At 40.6% G+C, this 23,968-nt stretch overlaps 1 protein-coding gene across 2 annotated transcripts in view; it reads right to left on the bottom strand.

The window, feature by feature from the left end:
* The window catches only part of gpc5c (glypican 5c), a 107,071-nt gene that overhangs the window by 72,048 nt on the left and 11,055 nt on the right, over positions 1-23,968 (bottom strand). For both annotated transcript variants that reach the window (XM_022194977.2, XM_022194976.2), the window contains exons 2-3: positions 23,124-23,285; positions 7,623-8,326 (exon numbers count right to left, since the gene is read on the bottom strand). In XM_022194977.2, coding sequence (XP_022050669.2) covers positions 7,623-8,326; positions 23,124-23,285 — 866 coding nt within the window. The remainder of the gene's footprint in view (positions 1-7,622; positions 8,327-23,123; positions 23,286-23,968) is intronic.

Here is a 23,968-nt window from a genome sequence, read left to right as displayed (position 1 = left end):
GCCCAAATCAAGGGGGCTGGAGGAGTAACAGACTGTGGCCAATGTAGTAAAGCCCTGTGGACGCTAGCTTTGTTGATTTGTTCATTAGCCTCATAAATGACAATATCAATCTAGTTTTCTGCTTTTCAGTATTTGTTTTTCTCATCATCTCTCTGTCTCTCTCCCTTGTTATTTCTGATACAGCATTAAACAGTCCATCGGAGAAGCAGACCTCAGACTCTAAGGGAAAACCCCGCATCATCTAATCTTCCTTCTGTGAACATTTCATCAGCATATAATTAACTACATATCTACAAAATTACATGATTTCTCAAATTATACGATTCCACAAATCCAAGCCACGGGTCACAGAGAAAAAATAATGTACCAAGGACAACCTCTTTGTGTTCGCTCCAATTTTTATAGGCAAGCAATCAATCGCATGACTATTTCCCAAAAAACTAAATTTTTGAAAAGAAATGTGGGATGTTTTTGTGGTGTTGAGGGCTGCTGTTTATTATCAGCATATCACAGAGGGAAGCCGAGAGCAGAAAAAAAATGTGTGAGAACGGCTGAGGAAAAAAACAGGCAGCACCCACCATCATTAGCTAATGGACTGCTGAGTAAGTCAGTCAGTCAGCTTGAGGGTTAGACTCAGTGCCAGAGGCACACACAATTTAGAAAGATGGGTTAAGCCTATAGATTGACCATGAGCGCATTTTGTGTCAGCAATCATTCTGCTAGCAGTCTGAAATGTCAGATACAGGACCTGTATATAATCCCTAAGCTTGTGCAGTGAATCATTTTATATAAGATTACCTTCAGAATTGTTTTCTGCAACAAGTTAAAAAATAAATATATCTGTCTTTCTCTGCATCCGTCAACACTTAAGCACTTTTCACATGTCGCTCTGTGGGTTTAAACACTAAAAATTTCATCCATGCGTGAAGACACCAGCTACTATTTTACCAACAGCTAAATAACAATATCCCAACGTCTGTGATGGAACTCAGGAATCTAATTCAAGAACCACTTCTGTGTAACAAATGATTAAACTGTAGCTTATAAACTATGTCTGACAACTCATTCAACTTCAGTGAGGAAAAGTGTGACCTGCAGCTGTATACTGATTGATCATGTCTCTATGTGTGGGATTATTTGTAAGTAATTAAGCTACTTTTGTTATTCCACGAGTGTAAATGCACACAACTCTCTTGCTTAGTAGATTCTCAGATGGATCCTGCTGCAGGTATGTAATAAACTCAGGGGAAAGACTTGAAGGAACAAACTTAACTTCAGCTCCTGTTAAAATTTTGTTAAAAACTGTACGACCTAGTAAGGCGACCATTATGGAAAAGTGACTACGGTGCTTATTCAGACAGAGAGCAGACGTCTTCAGATGTCGTTAGATTAATGAAAAGAAGTAAATGTCTTAAAGGGCTTCAATTATTGTTCTTTTTTAGTTGAATTAGATATCTTACTTCTGACTCTTGCTTGGTTGTAAATTGAATTATTATATCAATTAACTGTGAATAAAGTTCAAAATCCCTGATAGACTACTAAACATCAGCATATTTCATGCCACATCTGCAATAATATTAATTATCTTTATTCTCTTTGGCAGTGTTTTCCATACAAAATGACAACTATTCAAAAGAAGCTTTGTCAGTGTGTCTGTTTTCTCAAGTCTTTGCCAATATTATGTATCGAAGCCTGTTTCCGCCACTTGGAAAAAAAATAAGTCAAATGCTATCTCATAATTATGAGACACAAAGTCATAATTATGAGATAGCAAGTCATAATTATGAGATACAAAGTCATAATTATGAGATAGCAAGTCATAATTATGAGATAAAAAGTCATAATTATGAGATATAAAGTCCTAATTATGAGATACTAAGTCATAATTATGAGATACTAAGTCATAATTATGAGATAGAAAGTCATAATTATGAGATACTAAGTTATAATTATGAGATAGCATTTGACTTTTTTTTTTCAAGTGGCGGAAACGGGCTTCCATAATTATGTGGATCTTTTTTTTTTTAAATATAAAACAAATGAGCTAAGTAATAAAAAAACACAGTGCATACAGACATAGTTGAGCATGTTATATATCATGTTACCCAATATAAGTTAAACTATGAATAATAAAAGTTTTCACACTAATGATATTCCTACATTATATTGTGGCTATAGTAAAAGAAATAGTGCTTCCAAAGTAAGCTGCTGCAGTCTACTGAAGTGCCGCCGTGGTGAATGGAAACCTTCCAATCATCCCACTGCCCCTTGTTTCCATTATCTAAAGGCCCAGGCTGCTATTATCATTCCTCCATAAGACTGTAATGAGAAGGTGGGGTAAAACCAACAAGTGGATAAGGTAGACCTGCATATAAACTGCTCTAATCTGAACAGAAAATGGTAGCATTTTCTTATGATGAGACTATAAAGAGCTTAGTGAGCAAACCGAGTGACTGAATGAAAAGTGTGAGAGAATGCATGCTTCTCTGTGTAAAGATTTACCCGAGTCTTCCCATCTTTAGCAAGTAGGAGATATAAAGTTTCCCTGTAGGTCAAATGAGCCATATCATTTTTATGGCCATGTCAATAAACAGCAGTCAGTGGCCTCTAAAGCACAGCTGACCCTGGAGAGAGAAACTTTAAGATGAATTTAACACAGCAGTATTCAGAGGGAGCAACTCTCACTAAAAAAGTGGAGCTACCATTTGCACCGGGGCCCTATAAGAGTTGCCACTTTTACTGGATATTTTCCAATTTTCTCTTAATTATGCCTACTCAACATAATCCAGCCCCAGGCTCCCCCAATATCCATAACCACTTCCCTTTCCACGTTCACGCTCCATCTCAGTAAGAGCAGGAATGTGTTAAAACAGAACCTATCCTAGGGTCCTTACAGGACTACAAACTTAATACCTGCACACAGAGCTGAGAGTGTATGTCTGTGCATGTGTGTGTGTGTGTATGTACAGTATATGTGTTGTGACCCATTTCCAACCCTATGACGTATAGCTACATATAGTGGAGACTGTGTAGTCTGCAGCTCGCAAAGTGAGAGAGAGCAACCACAAAATGGTTTGGGATAACATCCCAGTATAAAACCACACAGTCACAATAATTCCTTTAATAACAACTCCACATAATACTCTGACTGGGCAGAAAACAGAGTTACGGTACTTCTTTGTGCTCGACTTCACATACAGAATACATTACAAAAAAACCAACAGTAAGTTAAGCGTGTTTTTGCACTATATTTGTACTGCAATACGATGCTTGCAATGCCAAAGATAAAATAAGAAAATATTCGAAAACAGCGGTTTGAAACTTGTGTAAGAGTGAAGGTTGCTACAATGACACAGTAGCTATGCCTTAGTGAGAGTTTTCCATTCCATAAGAGGCAACTGAGGATTTGTGAAAAAACACTGATTAAAGGAAGGCCGTGGGTTCTGTGTAATACATGGCAATAGATCTATGTGTTAGATTGTTTGTCACCTCTCATCAACCATTTATACATTCAGGACTTCAGCACAAACGTGTTTTTATGAACAAAAAATTGCCTGGGTTAATGTTGGATTAACAAGTACATCTGAATGGCTCACTCACAGAACTTAAATGGTTTGTTTTAGCTTTCATCTCACCAAAAAATGAAAGAATCTCTGTGTGTGTGTGTCTGCATAAGTACAGTGTATGAGCTTAGACGTTCATGTTTCTACTCCAGCTTGGGTAAATGTTGGCCGGAAGCATATGAAAGTACAGAAAATGGGAGCCACCAGCGTCTGACTCAAGGCCCACCTCCTTTTCGGGCAACAATTCTTTAGGACCTTTTTCTTGTTTTTTCCAGGCGACTAGGTCTAGTTTGTATGGCCTAGCTGGAACCCTTTCAGTTCTGTCCCACTTGTCCCTATGCTGGGATCTCTGCTCTGGGCATGCCTGCCACCCTATGAATACCAAGCAGGCATACACACACACGAAATACAAGCTGGGTCTCTCTCAGCATAGCTGTATTAGGTCAGTCTTTAAGCCTGGCAACCAACTCTTCAGTCTGCGTGTGCATGAGTGTATACAGTATGTTTCTATGCATTTGGAAGTGTGAGCTTTATGTAAATGCTTAACGTAGAATCCTTAAGGCACCACAATGTTCCTTTACAACTTTGAAAAAGCATGCCTGTGGTTTCACAAGTTAAAGCTCATTAACTACAAATTACTTTCCTTTTAATGTTAGTGTATTTTCCACCAGAAATCCCGTACATAATAAATGTGTTTTTCCTATCTTCCAGACAAACCCTGATTCAGTTCAGTCTGGTACACTAGGAACATGTACTTATAGGGACTACTAAACTTTGCTTGACAAAGATAATCTGTCTCTGTGAACTCATCATGTACATCTTTTGTCAAAGTGACTTCATTCTTGAATGCTGATTGTGTCCTAATGTGACACTGTGTTAGTGAGAAGTTGAGATTCACAAGCAGCGGTGTTGAAACCAATCTTGCTGGACAAACAATGAAAATAATGACACCGCATTGTAATCTGTTTTTACAAAATAATGAGAAAAGATAGCACAAATACAGTGAACTGAATGATCATGAGTTTCCACTGCAGACGCACATTAGCAGGCAACACACTAACGATATTATCTGAAAGTTTGATTCCGAAAAGTAGGCGCCTTCGCTTGAAGTTTCAAAAGCTAAGATACAGTATGTTGGGAATGTCTGGCAGTATAATGTTGGGTAAACATACATTACAGCACAGCGCTGAAATGTGATTACTTTTTTTCAGTGATGAATAATGCAAGGCCTTACAACTTAAATTTCAGTAATTTAATCACAATACAGTGAGTAATCTCAGTAATGCTCCATAACTTTGCCTGCTTGTTTGCCTGCCAGGACTTGGGTAAAGGGATTAGTTTTGTCTCTGTGCATTCATTGCAGAAAATGCTCCAGACCTTTTGGTTAAGGAAATGTAGGCATAGCTAATCTGCTCCTTCAAGTAACGCAGGGCAGCACACTTTTGCCTTGCACTGTGACCACATTAGTCACTTGTCTGTGAAAATAACAGACAATAGATTGTAACTGTACATTAAGTCAAACAAAAATGCCAAATTGAGGTTTAATTTACTAAGAGCTTGGACATCACGCCCACTAATTTGTCACAACAGTTCTAGCCCCGTTGTGGGGAAAACAGCAAGCAAACTTGAGCCCGTTTCAGACACTGGATACGTCAATCATCAGTCTGTTAGAGTGACGGCATTCCTTCATCCAGACATTAGTCACTTTTATCTCCATTCATTTTGGCTAAATCCAGACATATGAATTGCAACAATGGAGAGAGGTATGTGTAAGATATATTTGTCATACACGCCGTGCATCATGTGATGTGTGCTGCCAATAGCACACTAGTAAACAAATGACTAAATCTAAGCGAAAAGCATCCATCCATCCATCCATCCATTCTCTATACACCGCTTTATCCGAAACTAACGGTCTAGTTTATTATGATATCCTAAACACTGCAAATCCTGTCCATGCATGATGATAATATGACTATTATGGACCAGCAGCTGTGATGGAAATCAGGACTCAACCTCAGGATGACTGCATTTTAATAAACGATTTAACTGGAGCACATGAGTTGTGACTTTGTGTCTGATAGCTCACCTGTCTGAAGTGAAGAGTAAACACACAGTGTTGTATCCTGGTCAGTTCTATCTCATCAGATCAGGGAAAACTTATAATTACAGGCACATAATCATGTTATTATAGTTGTGCAACTCTCTTGACTTTTAGATATAGATAATTAATTCTGCAGCCGTCTACTGTTGTAGGTATTCAATGAATTCAGAGTAAAGACTCCTCAAAACAACTGGAAGCAAAACAGTAAATTTCGGCTTCTGTTAACATTTTTCAAAACCCAAATTACATTCATTATTGCCAAGCCTCACTAATCTGACCTGTTCCGTCTACTTTGCAATAAAGTTTTACTTTTATGGACATTTCTGTTTGCAATAGATGAGAAAGTGTAGAGCGACACTAGAGCGACCTAGAAAGGTAATTTATGATTTTTGGCACGCCAACTGTGTCTTCTGCGTCTTCTGTGATGTTTTTGGACCAATATTTGGAAGGAAATGTGGAAAAAGCCCTTTCCAAATTACTTCACACAGCTCAAAGTATGTGGTTTGCACATGCCTATCTGTCACTGCGAGTGCATGCAGTTCAGACTTGTGCGATGCAGAAAGTGACACGGAAATTTTACTAGGTTCAAACGATTTAAATTGCTGTTGTGGCCTTTACAGAAAAGTGACCATGGCGCTCATTTAGGCATGAAGCCAGCATGTTCAGATGCTATCAGATAAACAGAAAGAACTACAAGTGTGAAAGGAGCTCTGCACACATATTAAAAATATGACTGAAACAACATGTATCCTGGTGCCAAATTTTGTGAAGGTTGTGGATGCATGATGCACAAAACTCTCCAACTCATGCCCAGGAGGATACACGTTTTCTAGTGTTCTTAAACATTAGCACTGAATACACCTACACTGAGCTGACAACAATGCGTGACATTTAAGGAGAGGGAGGTGAAATATTGCCATGCATGACAGACTTGAGTTATGTCCCTCTTGATGTTGTGCATAAATCTCTGTTAACCATCCTTTGATCCTTGATGTATGACTCACATTACCTTATACCCACATACATGCCTGCCTCCACCTTGTAATTTTGGGATTGGGAAAAATAAAAATAAAAATAACAGTGTACTCCACTCACAGACAATTGTGATTGTATGGTATGGCAAAGCAAATTAGTAACATGCAAACACAACTACTATTCACGCATGTATAATACTTTGTTTGCCGCTCAACCATATATTTTAAGATGAGGAAACTATTATAGAGATTTGATCTTTAGCTGCACAGTCACCATACTGTGTGCTAAGTTTAAACACAAGTGCCAACTTTAAATTGATTTTTCGTTTATCCACTACAGCCTATAGCTCTTCTTGTGAAGATAAGAAAATAAAACCAAGGCAAATTGTTAAGCAAAAGTGCAGTTTTCACTGTAGATTCAACTGCAGTATTTAGTTTTATGAACTGCCTGGCAGTTGTTCATGAAGCTGTCTTCATGTTGTGAACAATATTAACTTACAACCACATATAATGTGAGGCATATGGTAGTACTCATAGCATGCAAGTGCACCCCATTCATTTTTATCCATTACTTGTCTAAGTTTCAGCGATGTCAGTGAGAAATAATATTGCTCTACAGTCAGAAACTAAACAACAATGGTGAGTTTTAGCTGTCTTGCCATTTTGGAAAATTGCTCCTCCAGCCTCAGCTCAGCCTGTAGTTCTTTGAAAGAGACCGAAGTTCTTCTTTGTATAAACATTATTTTTCTCTGAATAGTTTCAGCATTGTACAAACATTAATGTAGTGTGTAGGCTTCTTTTTTTGCGCACGAGTGGAAAAAGCTGCTCATAACCCACAACCAACCTGCAAAAGCTTTCCAATCAATACATTAAACTTGGCCAAGGTGTATGTAGAAAACAAAGACGTTAAACAAAATGGTTTGGAGGCTGTTGCATGTGTCATTTAAACTTCTAATCAATGTTTCACCAGTGTGTACTCACCGTGGCAGTGATGAGTGGTCCATGGAGCTGTGCATAGAGCAAGGCCTCATTAACGTGGCCCCTGACCCCAAGCAGGGCTAATTCCAGGCTGTGGTGCCCAGCCATGGCTTGGGTTAGTTGCTCCAACAAGCTGGTATACCTCCTCCAAGGCTGATCCAGCTCTGACACACTGGCCAAGCACCCTCGCATTACATTCAGACAGTAGCCCACACAGGGTTTGATCAGCGTCAGACCTCTGCAGTGGGAGCAGTAAACCATCTTCACGAGGCCTTTTACACACTCTTTGCTCAGGCTGGCATGTTCGGTGGCGTTCATGACCTCCAGACCTTCCTCCAGAGCCAGACCTAGTTGCCGTCCAGCTCCCAGTGCCCCAGCCAGCTCATGGGCCATGACAGCCGGGTGAGGCCCAAAGGGGTTGACATCCTGCCTGATCATACGAAGACAGTCACTCATTTCACTGCCCACCATCATGCTGCCTTCAATGCCTGGATTGATAAGCCGTGTATACGCAAGTGGAAAGATATTGTTAAAAAACTGGTGAACTGCTGCCTCCACGGAGACATTGGCCCCACGGAGGTAGAGGGAGAGTGAGGAGAAGAGTTGATTTACATGAGGCAGGGCATGGCGGGACAGGGATGAGTAGGTTCCCTCTAATAATGAACTCAGGTGGCCTTGAGAGAAGGACAGAAGGTACTGGAACATGTCTGCAAGAAGAGCAGAGGAGAAACAGAAATAAGCACTAGAAGGTCAGACAAACACAGTTTTGATTTCAATCTTCGATGAATCATTACTGACATAATCTACAAGCTTGCTATAATATGGTAAGACATTCCAAATGCATGCACACATGCAGACCCAATTAGGATTGGCTTTAGTGTGTCCATACAACTGGGCTGGGAAATGCAGTTGGATATCATTGTATGAGGTCACTACCACAATAAGCATGTCTTACAGAGGCTGTCTCTGCTTGTCTACACCAAGAGATAGAACAGCATGCTGATAACTGCAATCATTCAAGATTTTCCTTGGCTAATGTGGTGTATTACAGATTCTACAGTGTACAACACACATTAGAAATAGTGAAGTCATCAAGAACTTGTGTTTTTTCTGGGTGATTAAGTGAAGCTGTAAAGCAATCAATGGTGTCAGTGCACAGGGCCATTAATATCAATGAAGAGACACTTGCTAAGCAGGGAACTAAAACTGAGTAGAGAGGGTTCATTTTGCCATTTTTCATTCTAACATACTTTTTTGTTTTGTCGATTACCCATTTCACTGCTCACTGACAAGTTCTATTGTTGAATACAATTCTACTTGGAAAATATGTAAATTTATATTGTATTTTACTATGAATTTAAAAGCCTATATTCTGCATTTTGGGATTTTTCCCTTTCCTTTTGTATGATGCAGCTTTTTTGGGCATGCAACAGGTCTTAAACTGAAAATCCCAAATTCCCTGCCAAAAGGGGGTTATTTTCTCCCCCAGAAAACACTACTCCTTACAGTTCTAAAGTGTCTAATTTGCAGAGTAGGTTGATCTAGCATTATTTATCTACATAATCAAATAACACATTTGAATAATGCCCACTTTGCAGCTAGTTGTGCTGCTGTTGGGGCTATGTCTCTGCATATGCTAGGAGATATAGACGTAAAGGTTAGGCAAACACAAATGATGTTATGTTTTTTGTTGGGTTAGTTGACCAATCAGAGCAGACTGGGCTTTAAAGGTGTGGAGCCTTAAAGAGGCAGGAGCTAAAACCGAATGTTTCGACCAGACGGTCAGACAAGGTGCTGTAGCAATGTACAATACAACAAAAAGTAACACGTTTTCTTGAACATTAAAGCTCATAAACATATTCCAGTAAACCCCAAAAGTAAAATTCCATACCCGTAAATAAGCATATTATGGCTTCTCTAAAAATTATCATATGTAAATAGCATGTTAGTTCTATTTTACAGCTGACTCATCCCTTTACATCTCCATAACCTTAACTATCTGTCCACTTAGTATTTGCCGGGTTCTCTGGTGCATATATAAGCGTGTGAGTTTGTGTAAGCGTATACTGGATGCACCACTCTTCTCTGGGGTGTGATGTCAGCTTTAAAGCATGACAGGATGTGGAGGAGCAGTAGCAACTGTACAGAAACAGAGACAGGAGAAAGAGGGTGCCAAAACACATATCCCCACTGCCACCACACACACACACACACACACACACACACACACACACACACTTGCACATACACAAATACACATTTATACATAAAATGAATAAAATCAGCAGAAGCCTACAGGGCCTGTCAATACTGCATGTGGCACCAACAGCAAAATAAAAGATATTATTCATACTCTGGAATAAAGTTTGTAAAAGTCTGATTGCTCCGTGTTAACACTTATATAATAATTTATGAGAGTGCCTTTTCCGTGGTGAATCTATTTCAGCCCAGAGATCGTTACCAAAAGATTGTGCGTATGTGTGTTTCAGTGTGCTTGTGTGTATCCAGCCGCTCCCAGCTCACAGACAGAAGTACAACAACAGTCATGTCCTACTCAACAGCTGCACTAATATGACCGCTGTCTGTGACACACAGGGACTCCCCACTAGCCAGTAAAGGCACACTGCATTTGTAACACACAAGAAAACACCATCATCACGATCAGGATCAGACCTGCTAACCTATGAAATGGGTTTTGAAAAGCGTGAAACTCTGCAATATAAATAAAGCAGACAGGCTGTGGAAGTAATGGTCTGTTAGGGACTACAACCGTAAAGCAAAGGGTGACAAGTCATAGTCAGACTGTAGGCTGAAAGTTGGCAGAAAGACCTCCAGAGATGTCCGACTAGAAACAGGAAAGGAGGAGTGACAAAATGAGGAATTCAAAACCAAGGAGTGAGCAATAAAGCATAAGATTGGCAGAATAGCTGTAAAGATGCAGTTTTAGTTCCACTTCACTGTCTCTCAAGTCTCTGATGCTGCAGAGTTGGTACTAGTGTGAGGTCCGCATGCTTGCCTGCCAGTCGAGCCCACGAAGCTCAATAGCCACAGGACATATACACCACAAGATATAACCACAGACTTAGGTTTCACAGCACTGCATAATGTTATTGTAAAATTATCATGCTCAGAAATACCATGGTTTAATCTTTCTCTCTGTGAGGCATACTGTCTCGTCTATACATCAAGGCAAATAAGTTTTGTCAAGAGAGGTGAAATGAGAATAAAAAAAAAAGCACACACACACTTCTATACTTCAATAGCACCATAACTGGATGCAGATCTTTCAGAGGGTTTATGACAGGATCATTGAATCCGTAAGACATTCCGTCCTTGTTAAAAAAGCTTACTTTTATTTGCCAAGAGAGTGACACAGAGAAAGAACACGAAAGGAGAAAAGGGGAAGAGAGAGTGGGAGACTGCCAGGAAAAATGGAATAAAAAGAAGCGACTGAACTTTTAAACAAGGAAAAACAACTACTGTATAAGTCGACTCCACCTTGTGAACATGCTCTGACATCTGGATTCATTTGGCCCTTGGGCCCAGAGCACTTCCTTGTCTCTCTATGGCTTTTACTTCAAACATGTCCTCCTCTGACTATAGAGAAATAGGACAAGAGTACACCTTTCTTCCTTTCTACACTCCTTCTAAGGAAGACATGATAGGTAGTGATCATAACTTGCTTCCTGAATAAGAAACATGAGAATCAACAAATATTGTTTGTGACATCGCACGCTTGCATCCTCTCTCAAGACATCTCTGTTCACACCTTTAAGGTAGGCAACCTGCAGCGGCATATGCATGGCCTCGCCTGCACATACATTGTCAGCCTCGGCTGTAAAGTGGGGAATTTATGTTCAGTATACTTAAATCTTCTCTCTATATTTGATGCCCCACAGAGTTGCTACCAAACCCGAAGGCAGGTCACAAAGACACACACAGTCAGAATGTACAATGCAAGTACAAACCTACAGGGTTAAAAAAAAAAAAAAGGTCATGAGAAAGTGGCAAAAAATACAGTTCTTTAAATAGCCACACGAGGCTTCCTCCAAAAGTGAGACAGCCCCCACAGACCTACATGTTAAAATGCACGGCTTCTAAATTGATACAAACGTATTTACAGACTTGTACGAAAAAAAATGCTGTCTCCTGTATATCTAATTTCGGTGTTCATGACAACTGTATAGGTGGTGAATCTGTATGTAAATCACCTGTTTAAAGTGTATAGAGACATAAAGGGCAGGTCAATTTGATCGACAGACTGCGGCATTAAAGAGCAGTCCATGGCCTGCCTCAGCCAGAGCAGTTCACTTACATTTCTCCTGTTTTGGACCATTTTTGGATCAGCTGGAAGTCTAGCCTAATGAGGTGCTGCACTCACTACACTGAGCTTCTAAATCTCTCCTCCAGAAGCCCATGGGTGATTTCCCAGAAGGTGGGTCCATCTTTACACACAGTTCATGGTTCTATGTAGATGCAATGCATGGGCATTACACAGGGTATGCAACCTGTCAAGAAAAGCATTACCCTTAAGCATATATGCCACTTTGGTCACTGTGCAACCTTGAAACCACCAGACATGAAATGGATTCAGGTTAAGACCATCCACTCGCCTGACAGATGCCGAAGTGTGCAAGAATGCCATTTCGGATGAATTCATTTTCATATCAACTGCCCTAATGGTCAGCACTAACAGCAAATCTCATGAGGGAACATTGTATTTCACCATTGGCTTTCCGAGGGACTCCTTTTGAGAAAATGTTTGGCCAAGGGGTGACCACGTCCCCTCACCCGATCTCCCCTCCTTTGTTGAAGCCAAAGACAGGTTCTAGGAATGGTGGGGCACCCGTCTTGGTGGAAAGGGAAGAACTCTTTCTACAAACATGCTAAACACTTCCAGGGGTTGGACACTGGAGCTGACGGCAATTTGTACATAACAGTTCACATGCTAATCAGGCAGGCTCTATGCTGGTCCCTGTCATGCAAAAAGAAGCCATATTCCGAGGTTGCAGACCGATGGAAGACTTATTTTTTGCGATGTCAGCTTAAACACTAATACTTAATATTACCCAGTTAAACAGAAAATAGTCTTCCTCAAAACTATGACTAACAGTGTCTTCAATCACGATAAACAGGGCCTTTATATCCCATACAATTTGCACTGTACCAGATGAACTCAATAAAAGGGAATTATATTACATAATTTAATTAATTTTAAAAATTTTTTGTTCTCCAAGCTCTCTCTCACCCTCAAACAGATCTATCTTCCCCTCCTTCTCTTCTGTGATAAATCAAGTACAATTGTTGTGGGTTTCTCTGCACTTTCCAGTACCGGGAAACAACAACAAAAAAGCAAGAAACCAAAAACAGCTTTTTAGGTCTTAACTATCATTGCATGGAAGTCAGTTGGATTTGATTGTTCTGTCTGACCACTGTGCCTAAATCTGGATTTGACCACACTCAATTCAGACACACACTCATGGGTGGCTATCATTACCATGTCACAGTCTCCCATGTGTAATCCTCCTGGGAAATGAAGTCTGGCTGGACTGAAGCTATTTTGCATGAGGCAATTATCTTTAATTTGCAAGGAAGTCCCAAAACACTCAAATTCAAAACACATAATTGTCAAGCTAACTATACAGGAATAAATGAACAGGACTGCTTTGTCTGTGGCCTTGTGGGACTAATCTAACATGCTGTCTGTTTGAAATAAACACGGCATTAAACGGATAAAAAAGCAGCAGTGGCAATGCAGAGGAGGCCTTTGTCCTGCAGTGGCTTAAACTGAATACGTATTTATGACTTTGGAATGGACTATTATACCATATCTTTCCAACAATGCTATGCCAAGGTCACTCTCTAAGATCACTGGGTTTAAATCCTAAGAAGCTATTTCCACTTTACATTCTGCATGGCAACCCAGTGTTTAACTGGCACAATTAAAGCTAAAGTATCACCATGGTGAAGCTGCCACATCACAAAGTCAAAATAAGAACAGTGGCAGTTCTATGGTTTAAGTCACAGCTATAGTGTTCATTGACTTTGCTACCCAGTATTCCTGGATTTTAAATCACATCAACACTCAGAAAGATGTGCGCATGCATTTGCATTTTGCCATAGTATGAGTGGATATCCAAGGCCAAAGCGTCAAAACTGGGTTGCCACAGCTCAGCTCAGACATTTGGCACGAGACACCAAGGACAGACCAACATATTAAGTGTCTATAGGGTAGGTTGATACTATGATCAGTAAAAGTAGTCCCTCTAATAGCAGCAGTCATTTGTTAGTAACAGAAAAAGCATCATGATACGCAGAAATGCTGGTCGCAAAGCACCTATAAGTTAGAATAGTTACACATGCATGCAATATGGCAGACCAGAGCTTCAAAGTGTGGTTAAGCCTCACAGCAAAATTTAATGGCTTAGAGAAAATAGTCTATGAAAGTGAGGAGGTCTGGTAAACTTAAGAAAGCATTCCCTGAAGTCCAAGAATGAAACACTTCTTAAATTTCACATCTTTGTAGCCTTAACTCCCCAGAATTAACTGTGCTAATTTCTATGTAAGTTAAAATCAAGTCAAAAACAACAAACTTACACCTTTTAATAATTTCATATTTAACCCAAATGGATCACAATATATCTGTGGATTATACAGAAAAATCTACATCATCTTTGCAACTCTAGCAAAATCTTGGAAATGTATTTTATTGTATTAGATAAACACATCAAATGTCTTTTTTGCGCCCTGTTCTGTGATCAGAAGAGCTGCATGACTACCCACTGCATAACAGTTGTTCGGTAAACTTAAAAAAAAAAACATACAGTGTTGAATAAGAAAAGGGTAAATTGATTATGCATTTGGGTTTACATATGGTTCAAGATTGTATCTCTGGATGAATAAGTGCATGCATGAGAGTGAATCAGTGTACCTCCTCGTGTGTATATCTATTTTCAAGTACCTGTATATGTGACCCTGTGAGGTGGGTGTGCTTACATGTGCTTGGGGATGCGGTAATATTGTGATAATGAGATAGGAGACACTGTTCTCATACCATGGAGCTGTGGACCATTCCTATCTTGGCAATCAGTCCTGACTGAGCCTGACCAACCATCTTCTCAGTCAAAGCATTTTAATCCCACCATAGGCTTGGGTTTCAAACAGGTCACCACACAGATATGTGACATAGTGACACATGTGTAGATTACATATCCCTATTTTAATTAAAAGAAATACTGTGTATAGGGTCATCCTCTCCCACGCAGTAGTGGTCATCTTAGGTTACAGGGGAGAGCTGCAGTGTCATACAATCTCAGAGTTTAATGGTAATAAACTATTAATAAGTCCTTGAATCAATCTGTTGATTCATCATACTTGTGTGGGGAAATCATAGATCTAAAGTCTAAAATGGGGGCATGACTCATCTGTCAAACAACAGGCGCGGACATGCTGTTCACACAAATTTGACCTACAAGGAAGGGAAGTTGCACTCCTGCCAAAAACACTGTAAGTTGACAAGCCCTTAGAAAACCAACATATACAATCACTAACGCGCGCGTGTGTGTGTACATATTCCAATTAAATCTGGCTCCAAATCCTCATTTGCTTGTCGTGTCCTATCAGTAGGCCAACAGGTGCTATAATGAGCTTTAGAAGAGGACAGGAGGAGGTTGAGAAGGAGGATGTTGAGGAGGGGCGAAGTAATTATAAAGACAGGCCAGTGATATCAAAATTCTAAAACATAAACAATTGTACAGGTACCAGCGGGGACCGAGGATATAGTGGTAGACAGGCAGAGTGGATGTGGACAGATTCGATTTGGAGGGGAGAGCACTGCTGTCTGCTCTGGCCAAAGTAGGGAAATATGATCGAAGGCAGGGAAATTAGCAGATGAGAGAACGACAGGGACAGAGGACACAGAGCACAGGGGCAGTGGGGAGTGGGGAGAGCAGGGGGGGAGGGGGGTTGTTCAAATGGCTAATACCATAAACGGGAAATGTGGAGGGCCAGCCTGGGGGCAAACTGTTGACAGGTTGATGGACAGCACCTCTGGTGCTAAGCATTAAGAGGACCACATGTCTATAATGACTCCCCCTTTCTCTTTTGTTAATGAAAAACTGAGTACACCCCTTTGCTTGTATATCACTAAAATGCTATATGATTTAAGTTCAAGAGTAGGGTATTTGATCTTGTCCTAATTAAAAACAAGCAGGTCATATTATATCGATACACTTGTGATCCTGTGTACTTTTCAGCCACATATAGGAAAAACATTAGAGAGGAACTATGAACCCCAACTTCTCAAGTTTGGCCTAAGCTCTGCCTAAGGCAGAATCACTGCACATGGTAAGATCATGGGTGAGCAAGTATGGAAGATGGTGCAAGAGCATTAGTAGACTATGGAGTGTAAGTTCAAACACAGTTGCAGCAGTGGTTATGGTGCCGATATGGGGCTGCATACGAGAAAAAAAAGTGCAGCAGAGACGGCATTTATAGGAGACACTATGAAAGCAAGCTTATACATTCAAATAGTAATGAAAAGATGACTCCCAGTTACAAACAGTGGACTGTAATGCCAAGGTAGAGCAACAAGAATTGGATGAAACTGCATTATACTGACAGAATTTGTAATAATTTTACATGTTAGGTAATAATAGGTATGGCTCTGTTTTGTTGCATTGCTACACAGCGTGCCTTGTTATATCACAAATCCCAAAAGCTTTTTCACCTACAATCAAAAATTTTCCACTTCTACAACGCAAATTACTCCTGACTCTTAAACACAAACAGTTTGGAAAAAGGAGAGGATGCACATCAAAACAGGACTTAAGTGAAGGAAAGAAATAGGTGCAGGAATAATTTAATTCCATGAAGCAACAAATCAGCTGCCAGTGGCTTATTACTCTGCAGACTGAATGGTTCAGAAGTGGACATGACTGGACATATGTTCACCAATCTCACTGTGACAGTTTGTGGTTTGTGATCAACAAAAAAAGGTAAGTCAGGGTAATTACCACATTATATAAGTGGAAAGTGATTATGACTGAACAAGAGACGGCCAGAGAAAGAGACTGGACTCCAGATTTTTATGAAAAAAAAAAAAAAGGCAGGGAAACATTTAGGCTAACATAGGATTAACATGAAACAGACCCTTGTAGGGACTCTGAGGTGTGGAATGAATCCAAGATGAAAGGGACCCTAATGAAGAATTTTCCACTTTTCTTAGCAGGTGTGGCCCCTGTTTTCATTTATCAGCTTTACTATGAATCAAGTAGACAAAGGGTCACTTATGCATTGTTTAAATTATGGGCCAAAATTTCTCATTTTTAAGACCTAAATCCTTGTGCTTATGCCATTAAAAACACCACAAGACCCCTCCGATGTGTGGAATGAAATAAATCAAACAAAAATTCTAAACTATCAGGATAAATATTTAACAATATTTGTCAAGGACAAATTCCATCATATCACTGAAACCAGAAGGATTCATAGTTTGCCAGTGATAGACTGTATTGTGGTTGATTTAAGAACAGATCCATGTAAAACCGCTGTTCACTTTGGCCGACAATAGAGCAGATATCATCCATCATGGCCCATATAAACAGGACACGGCTGGCCGGGGTCAGGACACCATTTCTTTTGTCTGTCCATTTCTACCATTTATTGTACCTCTTCCTCTAGAATACAGTTGATGAATGAATGACCGGAGGATCAGTGAATAAAGCCTACCGTGGGGACTCCTTAATGGTACTCTAGGACACACAAAGGCAAGACGAAAGGAGAAGAAGCAGAGGAGTGTCCATCACAGGTCCTAATGAGGAAAGTGAGCAGACTTAAATGTGGGTGTGATAGAGTGAGCTGAGAGAAGGACGACAGCCAATTCCAACCTACTTTGGGTAATGGTAACACTGTGAGTCATAACAGAGACGTGTGTGTTACAGTGCTCATCTACTAATACATTAAATGCATATATTAAACACAAACCCCAAACTCCCACAGGTATTTAGATGAGAACAGCTCTCTTTCACAGACATGCAAGTCTGGCCAGTTTACAAAGTTCAACTCCTCTTTCCCTCTAGCTGCATCTCCCACCATGTCCATGCTGTAGTCAGATCCATCACTATTTCCCTTAACAATATCTACTTTCATTAGACTGTGGGCAGATATGATGTATAAAATTTATCTTGGAAATTTCACAGATTTTGACTGACAGTTGCTATGCAAGTACAGATCTACATGGATATCTTAAATATATATAAACACACCCACACAAACTTTATGGCTTTTAGGAGCAGTCAGTGAACATGGGTGCAGCAGAGTCAGACAGGACACAGGAAAAAGCCAGGCTGGACCAATCAGCAGCAGCGGAGTCTAAATCCCATCAGCCGGCCAGACAGATTGTGCTCCAGAAAAGCCAAATTCTTTTGGACAGGGAACAAGCCCTGGGAGATATGATTTTGTCTGATTACCAAGAAACGTCCTGGACATCAACCTTATTGTGCTCACACAATAGTGAGGCCGATGAAGCTCAGTCTCCACTAAAAGTGTTTGTTGAAACTAGTTGAGTGGCAATGTCAGAAATAGTATTTCTAAAGTCGTGTCAGAAAATCCTTTCGTAAAGCAAAAGATGGTGTTGGCAAGAAGAAGGGGGTATTTATCTCACTATGCTAGTATGTCCAAATCATGCCAGTGGAATCTGCACAGACCTCATATTTGTTTAGGCATGGGACGCAACATTGGGAAGCATGGATGGCTGGTGAGAAAGACTGGGATTGATGAAGAAAAATGAAAGGGGACTTTTGGGGTGGAGAAGAACATGGGGAACGGAGATGTGTTTATGGCTTCATTCTGTGGAGTGCACTGTTGGCAGCCAGGTTATCTTTGAGACTCAAGGGTTCCTTGCAGCACACATGCCAGCCAGCAAGCAAGATGTTGGCGTGGTGCCCACCTGGACCCAGCGTGCTCTTGTAACCAGTGCTGACAAAGCATAGACCACAGACAGAGAGACACTCAGAAAGAAAGGAAAGTTGTCAGAACAGCACTGCATAGTGAGTCTACAAAGGGGAAACCTGTTGATTTAACTTTCTTTAAACGCAGACCACAATACTCACAGACCTGATTGAACCTTATTCAAACACACCTGTGCACACTTTCACTAGATTTCTGCTTCTACCACAAGTCCTTTCTTCATCCCTTTTTTCTTTCTTTGCTTTCTAGGCCCTACTCCCTACTCCTCTGGGTGCTCACATGTTCATGCTAAGGTGAGAGGGGCAGATGAAAAGCAGAGGTAATTAGGGAAGCTTTGAGTGTGACTTTATGACTTTATGACGCTTTGAGCTTCTCCCTCTCTCCTCCCTCGTTTCCTTTGTTCTTTCCCCTTTTCCCTACTGAGCCTGAGTTCTCCAAACTCTGAGGAAAATGCATCCTGCCCTATGTGTCATGTCTACACAGGAGACTAGAAAGGCACAGCACAAATATGCTTGGGTTACGCACATCGACACACTCTAATACGCAATGTATCTGACCCACTATTGAGTCCATAAACACGTTTCCCCTCCGCCCTGTGTGATTAAATGAGACGTGTAGGGATGGATTCCGGATATCCTCCCTAATTTGAGCATGAGCTCATGGTGCCGCGCAATGTCATCTTGTGTCCAAGCACCAGCCTCTAGAGCAATAACCCTGTCGGTCAAAACATCTGCAGAGAAAAATACACACAGACATGAAGTGAGAGAACAAAAATGATGATGTGAGAGGGGTCGGGCTATAAAGATCATAGGCAAAACGAATGAGAGAACTTCCAGGCAAATGCAGAGATCGCAATAAAGATTGGAGGACCTGTATCTGATAAAAGAATGTAGATAGAACACAACAGCAAAGTGATTCATCACTCCTATCACTTGCACACACATATACAGGCATATACTGATTATACATATACAGACATGAGAACACAAACCGAAAAAACAAGAACATAAATCATCACTTTTTAATGAACAAGACAGTTGCGCTTACGAAGTCTCTGTTATATGAGCCACCCAGGATGATTCAGACAGTCAAAAAAAATTTCAAGAACAATCCCATCAAAGAATAAGGCTTAAAGCTAAATATCCTCGTCTCTCTGTCAATACTTTGAGGGGAAATGAGAGAGAGTCTCCAAAGACAGGGGGGTCTAGAGAGTTCCTGGATGATGAAACAAGGATCAGCTAATTATGTCAACTCAGTGAGCAAAGGCACAGTTTTTGCCGTGGCCTCTTTTTCTGTCTATCGCTCTTTCTCAAATGACCTCCTTGTCCCTGCCCTGAAGGGCATGTGAAGTTTTAAATGCACTGCACTTTTATTGATGATAGAGAGCTATTTAGGCCAGGAGAATATATTTCTCAGAAAAGTATGTCAACTTCTCGGAGGACAATTTGAGCCTTGAGTTTGTCATGGTGTCTAGTGAGGGTGGTAAATATTGTACATGCTAACATGTCTTTAAGGCATATTCATGAGCATGCACGCACGCAGTCATCAAGATGCACATGTACAAAATTTTCAAACACCCCTACCACAAACACAGATGACACGGCCTTTAACTGTGGGCCAGGACCCCCTCGTATCAGTGACACTAGTGATCAAAAGTGTCAGCATTTTCTTGACATCTGCTTCCCAGCAGTGCGACTATATACCCAGATACTTACTCTCTTGCTCATCATTCCCACCTGTCGTTCACTTTCTCTCTCACTCTCACACTCACACAAATCAAATACCCTGTTGAACTGTTTGCCAGCACGACTGTGCTACAATGTGGAAGAAGTAATTTATGAAACCTTTCTAGAACTGAGGACCAGTAATACAAGTAAAACAAGGCCCACAAACATATTCTCGGGGCCAATCCATCTGTTCTACTTTCTTACAGCCAATCAGGAGGTCACAGAGAGGTTTCCACGAAGTCAGATCACGCCAGATCTGATTGGCTAGGGCAGACTGACAGGCCAAAGCCCTTGATGGCAGCTCTAAGCTGGCACAGCTTAGACTGGGCTCTGTGGTTGACACCTACCCACCATCAGGCCCCAAAGCTCATTACCAATCAACTATGACATGGATTAGGAGAGTCTATCTGTGATAGGGTTAAGAGGGGGGAGGCAGAGGGGCTGGCCTGTGTCTGTGAGTGCGGGGAAGTTGAATGGTAGGAAGAAAGATAAAGGAGATTCTGGTGGGGGGAGGAAGCTGCTATACAAAAACAGGTAACTTGTATGTGGGATTTTGGGTGTGGCAGTAGGAGGGTAAATGAGGACAACAATATCTAGATAATCTCAAAAAGACTCCTGGAACTGTTAAACTCGAAAAATGTTTGCAGCAAACAACCAAACCCATTCCTTGACATTCATACAGCGTCAGAAACATTCGCCAAAAAAAGCTCAGCATGGCTTGTGCTTCAGGGGTCACACTCATGACATGGCAACTCCCACATATGACAAAGCACAGTAGGATCTTTAAGGCTGTCAAAACAAAGGCAGTCCAACAAAAGTACACACACACACGCAGACACACTCCTCACACACAACAACTCCTTTCCAATGGGCATGTCCTTTTGACTAATCTTCCAAATCAGCAGGAGTGAGTCGAGTTCAAACAATAAAAAATGCAGTATGCGAAGAGAAAGCACACAGACACTGGATTTGTTGCAAGATTTACAGTGTGAATGACAGACAAATAGAAAACTGCGCAGAAAGTTGAGTCCACATCATGAAATAATTATCAAATAAACACAACAGCGCTTTTAGCCTGCAGACAACTGGCTCTGTGGTGAACTGCGGGTACAAATGGATAGAGTGCAAACCAGAAGGAGTAGGAGAGGAGAGCCACCCACAAACAACTTGCTACAATGCAGCGTGTGAACAACAGTATGAATGCTGTTGTCCAAAATCAGATTCTCATTACTTCATGTGGTATATGAGCCACTTGCTACTTCACATTCCACTCGAGGCACTCACACAGAACAGAGACTGTCCTTAGAAGGCCTTGAAAATTGAGGGCCAGTGACATAATCATTTTCGGCACCATCATACCCCAGTTACTATTGTTATTCCATTGTTATTTTCCATCTTGGCCTTTTCTGGAGATGTGGAACACCTGATCTTATTTCTTCAGACAGGCTCAGACATGAGGTAAGAAGGGAAGGATCTCAGTGATGATGAAAAGAACAAATACCAGCACTGTTCGAACACAGCTTCTTCTTTTCAAGTGTCCTATTTGCGAAGCTGTTTTAAGCAGCACTCTTTTGAGCACCTTTTAAGCATATGTGTGTAATACGGACTGGAATTTCATATTTTGGTTCTGTCGTAGTGCAAGGAACACTACTATATCCTCCTCCGATGACAGTTACAAGTTGACAGTAATAATTTCCATGACAGCAGTGGTTGAAAATCAATTCTCCATGACTGTTCTTTAAACGGTTTCATGCTTTATTACATTATTTGTTCACATAATGTATGAGTTTTCCATATTGGACACTAAGAACAGTAGTGTTCTTGCTTCTGTCGTAAATAAGATTTGGACATCATCACATCACAGCAGTCCATTGTCGTATAAAACGAATTACATGGTACTGAAATTCCTGTAACACTAAAAACTTCCAAAGCATCTCGTGTGCCCTGTGGGATTGTGCTGGAGGTTTTGGGAAGGGAAAACATGGTCTGTTTCGGAAATGTTTAAATCTAAATGACACTGCATTTAGAGAAAGAGCGAGGACAAGGCTGGCCAAATCACTGCATTGCTCGATTCAGCTGCGTGTAGCTTAAAGCCTTTTGACAAGCAAGATTGGCCAAACCACGCTGTATTTGTAGAGCAGAGTTTTTCCACAGCTCAGACATCTGAACTGTCCAGGCTGACATTATAACCAAAAATATACCAATAAATAAACAGCAAGCAAACAAACAGAAATAATTACCCTGCACAGATTGCTTCACCCTCGAGAACTACTGCAATTTCTTCAACGGTTCCGGTAATTGTTTTGCTGTCTTGAGAGCAGGATCATATAATAAAAAGCAGCATCTTCCACAAAACATAGAGGTTAAGAAAAAGGCCTCTTTTCCCGTCTACCCTCAGTGATCCTTCTCCACAATTCTGTTGTTGCCAAATCCACAGAAGAAGAGGGGGGCATGTCATTTTCTGAGGAGCAATTGCCTGCACACCAGCTCCCATGATCCTGGAGAAGTGAGCAAATCTGTCTTTTGTTTCATTTAATGCGAATATAAATGCAAATATATTTGGTTTTTACTGCTGAATTTGAACTCAAGCATAAGCATAAGTTGAGGTCAAGGATCAAATTAAACATTTTACAGAATGAAACCCTTTCAGTCATCAGTCCCATGCGGTGACAGGCACAGTATAACTGCAAATTGCTAAATGACGATTTATCAACCCAAAGAATTGCGGTATATCTCTCGACAGCAACAATCCGGTGGCTCAGGCCAATCCCATTCAATCCCAGCTGGAAAATATTATCAATGAACTTACCCTGAAAGGCATCTGAGTGGCCGGAGATGAGGTGCTCAAGCTCATAGCTGTAGGAGTGAATGTTGTGGAGGGTTTCTCGTTTTACAGCGAACTGGTAGCTCTCCTCCATCTTCCGGGTGCAACATGATGGGCCTTGGTGCTTACAAACCAAAAGATCCACATCTAGGAAAATCAAGCAGAAATGGACAGATGTTTCCTTTAATCATATTTTTTTAGAAATAAGTCAAGTCAGTGTTAACACAAAGTCTATCAGCAAAAATGGAAATCTCTATCTTAATCTCTGTTAAGGGATAGAATAAGAAATTATAAGTGCGAGTTAAACAAAGAATATAAATGTCTGAAATCCTTGGATGTTTTCAGTTGTATTTGCAAAATTTGGACATCCTTGTATAAATTACATATCTTATTCATTTTATTTTATTGATTATTACAACCCCTTGGTGTGCATGAAAAGTATTAGGAATTAGGCATGGTTGCTATGAGCTAGGTCATTTAAAAAAGTAAAAGAAGGCAAAAAAACAAAAGAAAAAAACAATCATTGCTAATTGCTATGGAATGCATGTCAGTTAGACTTCTGTCTGACTTGATCCTGACTTGCGCTGACATGGTGCGCCGCAGTTGATCCTCACTGACTGCGTAATCTCAGGGCATGATGGGAAATGCCTAATTTTAGTTTGATCTCACAACAGATTTGTTTAGATGTTGGATTATCAGTCCCATTTCCTAGAAGCTGCCGTTTTGTTCAAACATGCTGTGAATGCGAGACAGCCTTTTCCAAACTTGTGCAATGCATCTGAAGCAACAGTGGACACAAAATTTGGAACACAAAGATACTTACCTGCCTA

The sequence above is a fragment of the Acanthochromis polyacanthus genome, chromosome 9 (genome assembly GCF_021347895.1).
Source record: "Acanthochromis polyacanthus isolate Apoly-LR-REF ecotype Palm Island chromosome 9, KAUST_Apoly_ChrSc, whole genome shotgun sequence".
In the NCBI taxonomy this organism is placed as follows: domain Eukaryota; kingdom Metazoa; phylum Chordata; class Actinopteri; family Pomacentridae; genus Acanthochromis; species Acanthochromis polyacanthus.
The sequence above is the reverse complement of the archived record's forward strand: the minus strand, read 5'-3'. Positions and strand labels throughout refer to the sequence as shown.